This window comes from Nyctibius grandis, chromosome 5 (genome assembly GCF_013368605.1).
Source record: "Nyctibius grandis isolate bNycGra1 chromosome 5, bNycGra1.pri, whole genome shotgun sequence".
Taxonomy (NCBI): domain Eukaryota; kingdom Metazoa; phylum Chordata; class Aves; order Nyctibiiformes; family Nyctibiidae; genus Nyctibius; species Nyctibius grandis.
In genome coordinates this window covers 68,585,790-68,602,960 of record NC_090662.1, presented here as the reverse complement: position 1 = coordinate 68,602,960, position 17,171 = coordinate 68,585,790, and the positions used below count along the sequence as shown (strand labels likewise).

General features: G+C 42.1%; 1 protein-coding gene across 1 annotated transcript in view; it reads right to left on the bottom strand.

The window, feature by feature from the left end:
- Positions 1-17,171, bottom strand: part of DGKI (diacylglycerol kinase iota) — a 234,120-nt gene that overhangs the window by 60,108 nt on the left and 156,841 nt on the right. The window contains exon 22 of the mRNA XM_068400899.1: positions 12,720-12,820. Coding sequence (XP_068257000.1) covers positions 12,720-12,820 — 101 coding nt within the window. The remainder of the gene's footprint in view (positions 1-12,719; positions 12,821-17,171) is intronic.

The following is a 17,171-nucleotide window of genomic DNA, read 5'->3' as shown; positions in this document are numbered from 1 at the left end:
AATATCAATTATTAACTCTAAAGAAAGGAACACACCCCAGAACAAGAGTTTAGGGAGATGCTCTTATACATTGAAATAAGAAAGTAATATTTCACTTTTATAACTCTTAAATCTACAAAAGTGATTTAAAGTAATGAAAGTCACAGCCTGAAGTCACAGACTGATTTCAGAGAAAACTGTCCAGCACCATGTTATTTTGATGTAAGGCTGCTTTCAAATCAAAACAGACATTATTCCATTTACACACAGAATTGACACAACATCTCCATATTTTCTCAGAGAAAAAAAGAGAACTTGTAAAAATACAGCAAATAATTCCCCTCAGCTGAGAGCAGCATTTTTAATAACAGAGGATTAACCATTCTGTTCTTGCAGCCAAAAAAAAACCCAAAACAAACCCACAAAAAGAACAAAAGAGAAAAAGCATACCTGAGTCCACAAGGAAGGTACCAAGAGAGCTAACTACTAAGATCTCATTAAATAAAAAGAAAACAAGTGAAAACTCTTGAGTACCTGATTTTCTAAAACTGAATCACTGAATTAAGTTCTTTTTTCTCCCTGGAGGGCCTTTAATCAAACAATGGCAAAAAAAGTAGGGAAGCAGCAGGAAAGAGATTTAAATCCTCATCTGAAGTATTCCAGAAGGAGAGAAGAATATCAGCTCATGAAAAATTTTGGTAACTGGATAACAAGAAGCAACATAAAGTCACTGACAGTTCTGAGATAAATAGAAAAAACAACTGTGCTGCAGCCCATCCTGCCATTCAAAAGAAGTTGATTAAGAGGGAGAGATATTTATCTACCTAGACAGTCTTCACTCTGATAAGAAAACAAGACAGTGGTAAAAGATAATGGGGAATGCGGCTTATATTTTCGTGGCCCACCGAGGCTAGAAGCACAAAGAGAAGCTCAGTGGTCTCAGGCTGGAGAGCAGGGGAGAACCTACGGCAGTGAAGGTCATTACTGGCCTCAGAGGCCAGCTCAGGGCTCTGGGGAACATGAACAGTGCTGCCAGCATCGTGCTTAGAATGCAATTTGAACAGAAGGACAGCTATGAACCCGGGGAAACCAGAAGCAGGGAAAAAAAAGCTGGAGAAAGAAACAAGAAAATAAAGAAGGGATAAGCAGGAAGACCAGGGGAAAAGGGAAAAGCTTTCGCTTCTCCTGAAGCAACACTGATATCCAATAGTGATGCCAAACCATCTGCTCATTTTCAGAAAGGCCAGAAGGGAACAGTGCTCATTGCGACCTCCCAGATTTTTACATTACAGAACAGAGAGTGAGAGACAAGTGAGTGGAATGAGGGTCAATCAAGAAGTTTGCTTTATGCGCTCCGACACTCTGGGTTACAGACTGATTCTCTTTGCTTAGGGTTTATTATTGCTTAACCTGCTCTGACAGGAGACCCTTAAGCTCTTCGTAGAGAGTATTTAATGGCTATCTAGTTTCGATTCAGCAGATCCCTCTGCAGTCCTTACTGAAAGCAGCATTTGTTAAATTCATTTATAGCACTAAAAAGTTAATTGCAGCACACACAACTACACCTCCAATAGCCACAGAGCACTAGGGAGCTACACAACTTGCTCATAAACTGTCACAACTGATTTTGCCTCTTTTCTGTTTATTTCCTTCCTCCATGGAGGAGTATATGCATTAATGGGGACCAGAGCTTTGACCTGCTGAAACAACACAGCTAACAGAACTGAAATCTGTAACTATCACTGTTTCTGACAGCCCAAAGGAGAAGGACCTTATGAACATTTGGAATTCTAAGGAAATCCACCAAAATGTCTGAAAATAAAACACTAGTATACAATAGATAGTTTAGCAGTGACATTTATGGGCCTCATATACATGAGTGAAGAAGAAAGTCATGTTTCGCAGGTTTAATTAAATTATTTCCCATCTATTCTTGGTGATCATAGAACAATTCTGGAATTCTGGGCTGGGTGACTTTGTTCTTAAAAAGAGATGTGCAACTTTTGCTGCCTGGAAATCCTGAATTAGCACTACCTATGGCTTTATGGGTCAATGGCTAGCTAAGGGAGAAGGTGTGTGAGGTGGGTCTCAAATGGTTCCATTCCATATTGTTCATGCTCATTTGAAAGCTTTTTTGTGGGTGTGTTTTTTTTTTTTGTTTGGTTGTTTTTTTTTGCAAAACCTTTCTGGGTTTCGGCAAGGAAAACGTTCCCAGACCTCATTTTTATCATAAACCACAGTAAGTATGCACAATGCACCATTCAGCCAGGATTTTTCAAAGTGCTTCACAATAACTGCTGTTTGAAAACAAAAGGAATCCTTAATGATTGATAACAGGATTGAAACTATGGGATTGTTGCCCATTCTAAATATAGGGCAATACTGTGCAATAGAGGCAAAATGAGGTAAGTTATGTTGAATCAGTTAAAGGCATAAAGTTAACATGCATGGCATTCAATGTCATTGTGGGCACCTCCATTCAGGAATAAATGAACTTCTACCTTTTCTGAATAGCCCTGTGTGGATGAGGATGTGGACAGTACAGAACAGCGCTGTGGGACACAGTGATTACTAGGTATGCCAGGTGAAAGATGGGAGACAAATTCTTACATTAAGAGCACAGGCACTGCAGAGCAACTCTCCCGTACACCCATACACTGTCCACTCCTGTGAATATATGGATATATCCAGACATGAGAATATGCCAAAAATAAGAGATAGTCTCAGATCAAGAGCCATGCCACAGCATTGAAGTGCCAGATATTTTTCTCCCAAGGCACCTGCTCTTCTGGCCCTTTGCATCCAGCTCCCAGTTTCTTTGTGTTCTCTGAATGGTGAAAAGGACTTTGTCCAGGGAGCTGTGGATACAGCTGCAGTGATGAGTAGCAGTGCAAGAACCTCAGGAGATGAGACAGGCAGACAGTTGCTTCTTATTCTGAATCAGTACTGTGGAAAGCTTTTTGTTCCCAGACACGCTAACCAAAATCTAGTATCAGCAGGAGGAGGGTGGGGGTAGGTGCAGCAGTATGGCTAGCATTATGCTCTAATTGACTGTAAGAATAGTAGTAATTTCCTAAGTCCTCATTAAATTAGCTACGGAATTTATAAACAAAGAAGAAATCTTCCACCTATTAACTGCCCATTATGCTGAATACCTAAAGCTAGTGAACTCTTTAATAGTACTGAGAACACAAATGGAAGAAGCCTGAATATACTGCATATGACACCATGAAGAAAAAAATAAAATTCAATTAACTTCTCCATTTATTGTTATGAAAGGATTCAATTTGTGATCTAAACACCATGATTAACCCACTCAAATCCCAAACAAAACAGCCTCAAGACAGATCATTAAGGTAGATGTGAATGAATGCCAGGAAAACTCATTCCGAGTCTGACATACCTCAAGGGACTGGGAAGATTAGACATCGGCTTGTAAATGCTTAATGTAGCAAATAAAGGATCCTCACTACTGAAGATGTTATAAGAATGTCATTTTCCTGAGCAGTTTCCACTGATATTAGAGATGTGAAGGACGACGTAAATTCTTAGGAAAGAATTCTAAAATATTCAGACATTTATATTAAGAGGTTTGGCTTTCTCAGTATGGTTTTAACACAACTGAGTTTGTACGGATTTTCTTACCACACAAATCTAAGCCATGTGTCTCTGCAGATCCCTTTTCTTTATTATAATGACAAAAACTAAGCCTCCTTAGGTTCATTGGTTGTTAGTTTTCTTGGCACTAGTGGTCCAATTTTAAAATCTTCACATGTCAGGAGGTAAAACACAATGGAGGTTATCAGACTAAACCAGACCACATTTGAGAAGGCGGTCATCCCCTCCAGGCTCTCAGTGAGTTCTCCAATACCCTGCCACAAAAAAGAAGAAGCTACCCAAGTCAAATGAAGAGAGAACTTGTCCCAAACACCACACAAAAGGAAATGGGTTATAGAAAGAAAACTATGAAAAGCTGGGAATTGAAACTGGCAGGGAGTGGGTATCAGGACTAAGAGCTGAAAGAAGAGGTCTGGCTGAACAGTGAGTAAGGGTTTAGGATTAAGAAAAGGAACAGGAACCTGAGCTGTAAGATCTGCAGAAACAGACTAAGACAAGCAGGAAGGATGTGTGTGGGATGGGATAGCCAAAGGGGACAACCAGGACTGAAGATAAGAGGAAATCAAATCAGAAAAGCAATAGGAAAGGAAACAGGAGAAGTATAATATGCACAGAAAAATCACACAGAAAAGTCTATACCAGAAAAACTATAGCAGATTTCCTGGAAAGTCTGAAATGGAGCTTAATATTCTTGTGTGTCCCCATTCCTCTAGGGTAAATATATATTTACATCTATTTGGAATACTGCCCATCTCTTCTCATTTAAAGGAAACAGCAAACTTACAGGTGACAGTTTCCCCACTAGCTCAAAAGGCAGAGGACTCTGTTGAATGTAGACATGCCCCATGTGGAGTCAAGAGAGGGTAGATTTAGATTAGATAAGGAAGAAATTCTTTACCATGAGGGTGGTGAGACACTGGAACAGGTTGCCCAGAGAAATTGTGGATGCCACTTCCCTGCAAGTGTTCAAGGTCAGGGGCTTTGAGCAACCTGACCTAGCAGAAGATGTCCCTGCCCATGGCAGGAAGGTTGGAACTAGATCTTTAAAGGTCCCTTCCAACCCAAACCATTCTATGATTCTATAACTCAATGAGATGGGATGAGATTTCAATGTTTTGGATTTACTCCTTCCTCCCAAACCAGGTAATGACACACTATGTTAAATAAATGTTACTATGACTACAAGATGAAGAGCTCAAAGTTAGAAAAAGCCAAGACTGAAGTTGCCTATTTCAGCACCTGTGTGTATACTCATTGTGCTATTCTCTTTAATTATCTGATCACATCCTACTTTTTCTTCTGTTGTACTCCTATCTCTTTCTAATCTTTGAGTATATGTGTGAGTGTATGTGTGTGTGTGTATGCGGGTCAGTCAAAGCAAGAAATGTTAGAAAAATTAGAAGGTAAAGAGGCCCAAGATAGTTGGTTAGCATTCAAGGACTGCTTCTTCCGAGCTCAAGATCAGAGCATCCCAACAGGTAGGAAGTCAAGGAAGGGTACCAGGAGACCTGCATGATTGAACAGGGAACTGCTGGGCAAACTCAAGTGGAAGAAAAGGGTGTACAGATCATGGAAGGAGGGGCTGGCAACTTGGGAGGAATATAAGTCTGTTGTCAGAGGATGTAGGGAGGCAACTAGGAAAGCTAAGGCCTCCTTGGAATTAAACCTTGCAAGAGAGGTCAAGGACAACAGAAAGGGCTTCTTCAAATACATTGCAGGTAAAGCCAACACTAGAGGCAATGTAGGCCCACTGATGAATGAGGTGGGGGCCCTGGAGACAGAGGATAAAAAGAAGGCGGAGTTACTGAATGCCTTCTTTGCCTCTGTCTATACTGCTGGAGGCTGTCCTGAGGAGCCCCGGACCCCTGAGGCCTCAGAAGAAGTCAGGATAGAGGAGGAATCTGTCTTGGTTGATGAGGGCTGGGTCAGGGACCAATTAAGCAACCTGGATGTCCATAAATCCATGGGCCCTGATGGGATGCACCCGCGGGTGCTGAGGGAGCTGGCGGAAGTCATTGCTAGGCCACTCTCCATCATCTTTTCTAAGCCGTGGGCAACGGGAGAGGTGCCTGAGGACTGGAGGAAAGCGAATGTCACTCCAGTCTTCAAAAAGGGCAAGAAGGAGGACCCGGGTAACTATAGACCGGTCAGCCTCACCTCCATCCCCGGAAAGGTGATGGAGGAACTTCTTCTTGGTGCTGTCTCTAGGCACATCAAGGATAGGGGGATCATTAGGGGCACTCAGCATGGCTTCACCAACAGGAAGTCTTGCTCAACCAACTTGATAGCCTTTTATGAGGATGTTACCCGGTGGATAGATGATGGTAAAGCTGTGGATGTGGTCTATCTCGATTTCAGTAAAGCGTTTGACACGGTCTCCCACAGCATCCTCACAGCTAAACTGGGGAGGTGTGGTCTGGATGATCGGGTAGTGAGGTGGATTGTGAACTGGCTGAAGGAAAGAAGCCAGAGAGTGGTGGTCAATGGGACAGAGTCCAGTTGGAGGCCTGTGTCTAGCGGAGTCCCTCAAGGGTCGGTACTGGGACCAGTACTATTCAATATATTCATTAATGACTTGGATGAGGGAATAGAGTGCGCTGTCAGCAAGTTCGCTGATGACACAAAACTGGGAGGAGTGGCTGACACAACGGAAGGCTGCGCAGCCATTCAGAGAGACCTGGACAGGCTGGAGAGTTGGGCGGGGAGAAATTTAATGAAATATAACAAGGGCAAGTGTAGAGTCCTGCACCTGGGAAAGAACAACCCCATGTACCAGTACAAGTTGGGGACAGACCTGTTGGAGAGCAGCGTAGGGGAAAGGGACCTGGGGGTCCTAGTGGACAGCAGGATGACCATGAGCCAGCAGTGTGCCCTTGTGGCCAAGAAGGCCAATGGCATCCTGGGGTGTATTAGAAGGGGTGTGGTCAGCAGGTCAAGAGAGGTTCTCCTCCCCCTCTACTCTGCCCTGGTGAGGCCGCATCTGGAGTATTGTGTCCAGTTCTGGGCCCCTCAGTTCAAGAAGGACAGGGAACTACTAGAGAGAGTCCAGCGCAGAGCCACGAAGATGATTAAGGGAGTGGAACATCTCCCTTATGAGGAGAGGCTGAGGGAGCTGGGTCTCTTGAGCTTGGAGAAGAGGAGACTGAGGGGTGACCTCATTAATGTTTATAAATATGTAAAGGGCAAGTGTCAAGAGGATGGAGCCAGGCTCTTCTCAGTGACATCCCTTGACAGGACAAGGGGCAATGGGTGCAAGCTGGAACACAGGAGGTTCCACTTAAATTTGAGGAAAAACTTCTTTACGGTGAGGGTGACCGAACACTGGAACGGGCTGCCCAGAGAGGTTGTGGAGTCTCCTTCTCTGGAGACATTCAAAACCCGCCTGGACGCGTTCCTGTGTGATATGGTCTAGGCAATCCTGCTCCGGCAGGGGGATTGGACTAGATGATCTTTCGAGGTCCCTTCCAATCCCTAACATTCTGTGATTCTGTGATTCTGTGATTATGTAATTCACTGTCCTGTCTGGACAAAGCCCGTAAGGTTTCATCCGTCAAAAAGTAAAAAGATATTTCCTTTGACACAAGCAATGCCCTTGGCAACTTCCTCTATGTTTTTGTCATTTCTGTTTCAGTTACAAACATTTATCAGTGGTTTGCATCTGTATACACCAGCATGAGAATCTGGAAGCTCAGTGGCAGCAGAGTTGCCAGTATTTAACTCACTGCTGACTTCTAACCCTCTTAGTTTCATCTTGCTGGGTGACTTTAAGCAACCCATCCAACCCTCTCAGTTTCAGATCTTATTAAATCACTGTGACAGAGAAATGCATGAATTAGCTAGTGTCTACATAACACATGTTGAGAAAACAAAGCTGTTAGAGCAAGGTGGTGACTTCTAAGCAGAGTGAAATTTAGTAGACAGTCAGGAGGTAATACTGCCTTTTACAGAACTTCTACAGATAAGCCACCATGTCCCCTAAGAGGAGGTTTGTAGCTACACAACCCATGTCAACTAAATCCATTCAGATCAAAGTTGCTTCCTAACATGAGCACATTTCCTTCAGTGGCTAATCTCCCCTGTCCTGACTCCATCTGCTAATTCAGGTTTCCTTCATCATAGTCACCTAGCAGAAGGTCCTCTGCTCCCCTATGCCCTTTACATTATGGATATTCAGGATGTAAATACAAAGTCCTCAGTGTTGATCTTTTCTTATTTAGCTAGTTGCTCAAAATGACATGGAATAGTTTCCAAATTAACTTTGCCTGCCATATCCTTGAGCTTTAAAGTATCAGAATGCATTTCATAGGTCAGTGATTCTCAAACTGTGGTAAGTATATCACTGGTATGAGGAAGCTACAGTATCTCTGTAGAACTCTTAATGGTTGGGCTTGATGATCTTAAAGGTCCCTTCCAACCAAAACGATTCTATGATTCTATGTACACATCCCAAATGACTCACAAGCTTGTCATTCCATGTACCTCTGTGTACCTAGGATAAGAACTCCTAGGATGACCCCAAAACCCTCAGATAACCCATAGAAATTAGAGGCAGAAACATATGCAATATAGACATCTGGCTAGATAAAATCAGAGGGAAACAAGAATTCAAGGTTAACATCACATCATGTTACACCACCCCCCACTCCCACACACACAAAGCAGGGAGGCTGCAGAGAAAAGGATTGTTAGATTGCAGATAGTTCAATTGTTATACACACGGAACTAAATTTTCTTCAAAAATTGCTTTTTAATCTAGTGTGCCATTTTATTCAAGAGGAGATAAGGAACAGCTGCCTCTGTATAAAAGTGTGAGAGACCTGGAGCTGTTACAGAACTGAGAGTTATTTCTGATACTGCCACCACTACTGTCAGGTATGATTCCTCCTTAATCTTAGTGGCATCGAGTAAACTAAGATTGGTTCTCCATGGCTAGAGCATACAAAACAACAAGTTAAGGGCAGTAAGAACTGACATACTCTATTAAAAAAAAAAGGTCCTGTGCAGCTACTGCTGATAGTGAGCTATTTCATGGCTCCATCTTCATGGTGCAAATCTACAATAGTGTTGGCAGGAAAGACTAAGAAGGGTTGAAGACCACTTGGTCACTAGTTTATGGTTGGTTGGTTTGTTGGTGTTTTTTTAATACAATTAATTTCTTCATATACCTCCATTGTCAGGAATTTCTTAGTAACACTGGGAAGGGGAAAACAGGGTGTCATAAACAGAAAGATTTTGCTATTTTAAAAATAACTCAATTGTTTCCCCACAATGCTGTTTCAGATCACACTTTCCTGCAATAACAGGAAATCGGAGAGAGCATACAGAAGATATGCAGGCAAGAGAGACAGAATTAAGTTCTGTCCATCTAGAAACATCAATCCAACTCACTTTTTGAATATGGTAGTTTTGTTTACAGTCATGTAATGTACAACTGTCATACTGGGCAGAAGATGGTGAAGCTGGTGACTAGGGTGACAAGTGTTTGGGGCATGTATAGGGAGGTGTTAGAGAAGACGACGACATTTGCAGAGAAGAACATTACAACATAACTAAAATGCCAACACATATCCCTTTCTTAAAAGAGTGCATGGAAGCACTCACCCCTCCTCGCTGAAGGATCAATAAGCATCTTCTGTACCATCATCAATCATCCCACAGACAATACTGAGATGTTGACAGAAGAAAGAATGAAGGAGAAAAGAAGGAGCATGGGGAAGAAAGAAAGGGACAATTCAGAAACAGAATCTTGGTTAAATGCCAGCTGCAGTGACAAGAAAAGTAGAAAGCAACAGAAGGAGAATGGGCTAAGAACAGTCATGCCCTTCAGAGGACAAAATGACATTCTTTAACTGCTCAGGAGATTTTCAAAATGAGGTGTCTACCTCCAGCAGAGTGAAGATTAATCTTCATGGAACAGTTTGTATGACAAGTTGTTATATGTTGGGAAGTGCAATTTTAGGTGAAGTAGTTGATAGAAGCAAATCAGTATTTCAAGCAAACAAGGGGAGCGAAATGTATTTACTGTGAGTTAAAATGATCCAGATTATTACACTGATGTCAGAGCTTTCAAAACTCTATTATGTAGACATGTAACAGGCAAAAAAACATAACAGCTTCTTTATTATTTTTCCTTCAAGGATAACAGCATGACTCGTTATTAACTGGCTTCGTTTTCCTGCTCAGATTGCTGTGAGACTCTGATTTGGTTTTTAAATGATTTAGGGAGGTAAAAGCGCTTTTAATCCTTGTGGGTAGGGAATGGATAGTAAGTATAGTATTCTGGAATTAAGTTGTAGGTATTCTGCCAAAGCCTGGACAAATATGTAAACTGAGTCCTTTGCAAGCATCTAGTGAGACATACATGCACCTGAGAGCTACAGTCAGGCTGAAGGAAGCTAACCCACTGACAGCAGCAGGCCTTGTAGAAACACTATTGTAGAAACAGGGCCCAATACAATGCTCTTGTATTTTGCTAGTGCACAAGTACTATCTGCATTTAAATTTTTAATTCAGACTGACAAAATTTCAGTTATTCACCTGCCACAGAAATCTATTTCTTTCCAATTCCCTGCCCCCGTAATCACTTTCTTTGGTAAAGGAGAGAGTCGCTTCCCCTCCCTTAGCACTCCTCTCCTCCCCCTTTACCCAACTTTTAGTGGCAATGCTCCATGAAATGATTTGCTGATGAGGACATAGTCAGCACGATTATTTCATATAAGTATTTAGCATATGAGAGCGCCAGGCAGGCAACAATCCATAGACCTGCCACGAGAAAACCATTTAAAATGTATCCAATTAGCTATGTCAGAAATGCAATTAAAATGGCTATCTACTCTTCTTAAAAGGAAGATTCATGTGATTTTCCAGCTTCCGTCCTCATAAAAACTTAAGTTATGTAGTCCTGTAGTGTAATCATGAAGCTTGATGACTGGCTATGCCTCAGTTTCCAGAAGAGATGCAAGCATCTTGCAGTAAGTCACAGGAAAACTGGGACGTTAGGTCTGTGCTCAGTGAACCACAGGGATTTTCGATTTTTTTACTTCATGTAAGTCAAGGAGCTGGCTAGAATATTTAAAACAGTTTGGTTTCTGACTGTTTAGAGAGCACTTCTCTTCCTGTACATAATTTCCTTCAGTCATAAATAGCATCACCCAGAAGTCCTCAGATCAAGATCAGCCTCCTGAAAACTAAAGGTTGGACAATTCTGATAGAAGACACTTCAGCTATATGTCCAGAGAAGTAGGCTGATGACCATCAGTGTATGCTGTAAGTTATACATTCTTACACATTCCTAACAACTGCAAAGGGTAAGGTGAGGTATCTTTTCCAATTTATTTTACGTTGATGGGGTTATTATTTGCTTTCTCATATTTTAATGTAAAAACAGTAATGCACAAGCATTACTGAGACAGCTAAAGGAAGACAGATAGGAAAAAGAACTCCATGAAAAACGTCTGGGGAGAATACTCCAGTCCAGCTATGTTATATTATAAAGCTGGCCATGCAGCAACTTGAAAGAGAGGTCTTACTGCAAATGGCCTGCCAATGCCTGAAAGCAATCTTTTTACCTCTTGATGGACATCTACTTTTTGAATGAAAACCTCTTAAGCACACATCCAGCAAGTGATCAAATGCGTGTGTAATCTAAAACCAAATCTTAGAGGTTTTAGATCATTCTCTGGCATTTTTTATAATGTTATCATTATGTTTTTTTGCAGGTGACAAGTAACATAAATACTCATTTACAACTGCAGTGACAACAGTGTAAAAAGTTGTATATTTTGTGTCAGAACATGTAAATGGCTCTTACGGACTATATAATATATACTAAATACGCACACACTAAATTTACATCCATAGTGAGGATGGATGAGGATAGTTCTCCTCAGATGGGAAACCATAGGATGAACCACCAAATGAACCAGATTTTTTCTGACAGGCTTGGTTCAATATGGCCTGAAGGTTACACAAGGTCAAACTCTCAATTTAAATTTGAAGCAAATTCCTCTCCAGTGCGCCATAATCCTCATCCTGTTAAAATTCTTCTCAGACCAGTGATGAAGGCTTTGATTGCTTTAATTATGACCAAAATCCACTAACAGAAACTTCAGAAAAGGCTCTCAGGACCTATAGTAAAATTTAAGCCATTCCAGTTCTTCTGTTGGAAGGAGAGCTGGTGAACTGGGAGAATAAGGAGGGGTGGGACTAGAGGAGTGAAAGTGAAACAGTTTAACTATCTTCCAACAGTAAGATAAGCGAACCAATTAAAAGGATTGTCATCCTGTAATTACCAGAGCACTCTGTATTACAGAGGGAGCTGAAGCTTTGTTGCACAACAAACAGTCATGCTTGTAATTTAATATGAATAATGAGCCAGATGCATGACAAGACTATTAAATTGTTATCACAAGCAGCCATGTCCCTCATTGATTAATGTCTGTGTGTAACCAAGGAAAGGAACTTCATTTTAAGTATGGATCATCATCATCATCAGTGTTGCCAAAGCAACCGGCTGTCTGCTTTTGACTTACCCCTGAATGTGGCAATTAAACCATTATATGAGGAAACAAAACAGTGATTATTCTCTTATGTGGAAAACTGAAGGCTGTTAAAGAATAAGGGACTGGGGAAGCCAGAATTGTTTCCCAAGATAAATGCACCTGTGCAAGAACCACGTACAAGGTCAGAGCACATTCTCAAAATGAAATTAATCATGGTCCCCCCACTCAGTGTCAAATTTGATGCTAATCATAGAATCTTGAATAGTTTCATACACTAGCAGAAAACCAGCAGAATCAACAGAAAGACAGGAATTTAAAAAACAGGAGTGAAAAACATTTATTCTACAGTAAATAAAATCAACTTGCAGAAGGCATAGTTGAGTAAGAAAACAGAAGAATTCTCTATATATGCTTTTTATAGAGAGAATATTTACATAGAGAGAATATATATGTGCATATACATAAACAGATGAATATACACTCTATGTGACTCATCCAAAAAAGCATGCTTGACCCTGTGCTTGGGGATTTTTGTTGTTGGTTTGGGGTTTTTTTGTTAATGTAAGATTTATACAGAATGTTCTACCAAAAGCAGCTACAACCTGGCTTCTTCCAACTTACAAGCTTCCCGGAGTCTTTCCTTGTCATAATGTAGCCCCTCATATTCTTGTAAATTAATCCTGTTCACTCTGATCCGCAGGCGATCTGGGATGGAATGAGGACTGCAAGAAAAGAAGAAAGCTACTTAGACAAAGTGTTCCATGGAACAGTAAAATGAAAACAGGATATGAAGTGATTTTAATCTTCTCTGAAAGAAGAAAAAGAGCATGCCTCTTCAAAACTGGGCCATCTCCTCACAGGCCCATCACTGCGTTCAAAATTATGACTACCCACTGCACAACAACATAGACATTAGACCGTAAATGACAAGCAAGATCAAGAAGCCCATTTGCTGGCTGTGTGGCCTGGAATTACAGAGGTTCTTCTGAGTTCTCTAATCTCTATATAGCTACCCCTCCCCTCTGCAGTTTGCCTTTTTCTACCTGCCTAGGGCCCTACCACAGCCAAGCTGTGTTTCAGGACAGAGATGCTTTCTTGGGAAGTCTCAGGACAACCACTTCTCTGCCCATGAGAACATCCACCCTCATATCCCTGGAGGATCCTCATTCAGCATCTCTGTTCTGGGAAACAGGAAACAGAAATGTGGCTAAGAAATGGATTTCCACTGTAGTAAGTCTGATACAGAGAACCCAGGAAGACTTTCAAAACCAAGTAGTAGCACAGAAACCTCATTTCTACAGATTTCAGCCAGATTTAGATGCCTCAACTGTCTATATGATTTTGAAACACTCAGTGGGTCCCTATCTATAAATTTAAGTGGCCATATATTGATAGAAAGTTGTCCTGAAAAGCTTTGTTTTGATTTCATGCTGGCTTCCACCTTAGTGTAACCTACTATTTGCTTTTGTAAGTTTAGCTGAATGCTATGGAAATTAACTTGGCCACATTTGCATTTTCCATTTTTAAAGAAAGATAGAAAACCTGTGTATTATAACGCATATATCAAATGTCTGTCCTATAAGAACTGGCCCCTGGCTCAGTTAAAAGTAGATTATTCATCCCGTGCTTCCACTGAAAGACTGTCCATTTTCTCTGTTTTAATCTAGTTAGTAACAGAACTCTGCCAGTGGTATGATCACTGAATACACACACTGCCTTTCAAAAGTTGAAATACTGTGCACTGTCATAAATATACAGGTTTATTGTTTTCTTTGTCTCAATTTTAAGATATTTGTCCCACAGCATTTGCACTGCTAGTTGAAATGTAAAGTTTTTCTTGCTTTTTAAACAAGCGAGCAATTTTCTTCCTGACCTGAAAATACTGCAGACCTGACAAAACACGTGGTTTGTGGCCATCTCTTGGTAGAGCCACTGGGATGGAAATTAGCAATTGTTTCAGCATTAGCTTATTGCATGCTTTCTGTCTGTTGGTATACACAGCTTTGTCACATCTGCACAGATGAATATAAAGATGATTGAAAATCAAGTCCCAGTTAAAAAAAGCTCTATTGGCACAAGTACTCTTTGCCTAAAAAGTGATAAGTGATAATGAATTGAGGATGCCTCCAAAACTGGAGTGTAAGACAACACGCTACTGAAGAAATTTATGTTCTGACCAGGAGTTTCTATATTAATGATGAAAATAAACCTAAGATACAGGAAGAATAGCTTACAAGAAATCAGAAATGCTTAACAGTGGCAGCAAGACTGACACACTCAGATACATATAGGCTGCCCAATGTTTTTCCTGTGCTGATCGACAGCGACTATTGCATCATAGTGCTCCAAGATATCAGCAAAGTCCCCATATTTAAGATAAGCTTTTGCAGTTTGATAACAGACACCTGGGATGGCAACTTCCAGCACAGCTTCACAAGGCAGCTTTCAAACTCAGGTGCCCTTATGTCATCCTACAGAACAGCACTCTCCACCTGCAGGCTCTACAGCTGGATCAGCAACCCAGAGAAGATGAGTGCATGCAAATGGAGGGAAAGGTGCATAGACAGAACAAGAACATAATTGCACTGGGTCTGACACTTTTTTCTTTTTCTCTTTTCTTTTTAAGACAAATTTAAATGTCACCTCACTGGCTGAGAAATGAACATAGTCTGAGGAACTATGTTCCCTTCCAAATTCTATAAAATGCAAGTTCAAAAATGAAAATCATAGGAGATATTACTTTTAGCCAAGAAAAGATAAGAATGTTTAAGTCAGAAAACATAGGGATTTAATTGTACAGTCTTTGTCTGGGGGGAGAAAAGAAATAATTCACTGCATGTAGGAGGGTTCATGAAAATGACAAACTGACAGCTCTGAAAAGTGAAGTCTTTTATGCACTGGTACAATATGGGAAGAAGCTACGTTGCTTTTCCCATAATGTTCTGCCACTGCGCGTTATCATGAAGGTAGCTCAGTCTTACCGCTGATCGGTTGTTGGTAGGTGTGGGGAAAGGACTGCTTGTGAATTACCTCTACTTCTTTGAACTCAGCTGGGAGGAAAAGGGGTGGAGAGACAGAAGAATTCAGCAACAACTTATTTCTGTTGTAACACTCAACCATGCTACAAAGTCAGCCATCCTTGCTAGGTGCGGAATTAAGCCAAGTGTAAACCCAACCCAAAAAAACTGTCTCAAACTGTTGTTTCTTCTGAAACCGGAACCAAATCTGTACTGTTCTGTTGAAATCTTTGAGCAACTCAAGCTGGAACTCTATAAAAAATATGCTTTCCAATCCCCAGTTCAAAATAACCACTTGACCAAAAGCTGATACTCCTGTGCAGGAATTACTCAGCCCAACACAAGGGATGTTTGCCCTCCAAATCAGAATCACACTATAAATGCCCCCTACTTGCTTTTTTCCACTTCTTCCATGCTACAGAGCTCATCCATGTATGATATTCAGACCCTCCCTTCCACTCTGCGACCCTGTGCTGTGGTGTCCAGTGCTGCTCTTCATACTAGAAGGAAAACAGTTTAGTACAGGAACTTCTCATCTTCCCAAGGCAAACTGTAATTTTAACTCCTAATAGATCACCAACTCCTTTTTCTCCTTGATTTGTCCTTTTAGATCCTCCATGGCAGATATCTGAGTGATACCTGTCTTTCAACTGTCCATTGCATCCCATCAGTCTGGCTTCCACAGCAACCTACTGGTGTCCTTCATTGTTAACAGATGAATTTATTTATGTATTTTTGTACCTCACAGAATCACAGAATCACAGAATCAACCAGGTTGGAAGAGACCTCAGGGATCATCGAGTCCAACCGTTGCCCTGACACCACCCTGTCAACTAGACCATGGCACTAAGTGCCATGTCCAGTCTTAAACACATCCAGAGATGGTGACTCCACCACCTCCCTGGGCAGCCCATTCCAATGTCTAATAACCCTTTCTGAAAAGAAATGCTTCCTGATGTCCAACCTGAACCTCCCCTGGCGAAGCTTGAGGCTGTGCCCTCTTGTCCTATCGCTAGTTGCACGGGAGAAGAGGCCAACTCCCACTTCACTACAACCTCCCTTCAGGTAGTTGTAGACTGCAATAAGGTCACCTCTGAGCCTCCTCTTCTCCAGGCTAAACAACCCCAGCTCCCTCAGTCGTTCCTCGTAGGTCAGACCCTCCAGACCCTTCACCATCTTGGTCGCCCTCCTCTGGACTCGCTCCAACACCTCAACGTCTTTCTTGAAGTGCGGGGCCCAGAACTGGACACAGTACTCAAGGTGCGGCCTCACCAGTGCTGAGTACAGAGGGACGATCACTTCCCTAGACCGGCTGGCTACACTATTCCTAACAGAGGCCAGGATGCCATTGGCCTTCTTGGCCACCTGGGCACACTGCTGGCTCATGTTTAGCCAGCTGTCGATCAGCACCCCCAGGTCTCTTTCCACCGGGCCGCTTTATAACCACTCTTCCCCCAGCCTGTAGAGCTGCATGGGGTTGTTGTGGCCAAAGTGTAAGACCCGGCACTTGTTCTTGTTGAACCTCATGCCGTTGGTCTCGGCCCATCTATCTAACCTGTCCAGATCCCTCTGTAGGGCCTTCCTACCCTCCAGCAGATCGACACTCCCACCCAGCTTGGTGTCATCTGCAAATTTACTGAGGGTGCACTCAATCTCTATGTCTAGATCATCTATAAAGATATTGAACAGCACCGGCCCCAGAACTGAGCCCTGGGGAACACCGCTAGTGACCGGCTGCCAGTTGGACTTTGCCCCATTCACCACCACTCTCTGGGCTCGGCCATCCAGCCAGTTTTTAACCCATTGAAGAGTCCACCCATCCAAGCCCCGGGCAGCCAGTTTGTCCAGGAGGATGCTGTGGGAGACAGTGTCGAATGCCTTACTCAAGTCTAGATAGACTACATCCACAGACCTGCCCTCATCTACTAAGCGGGTCACTTGGTCATAGAAGGAGACCAGGTTGGTCGAGCAGGACCTGCCTTTCATGAATCCATGTTGGCTGGCCCCGATGCCCCGATTGTCCTGCATGGGCCGTGTAATGGCACTCAGGATGATC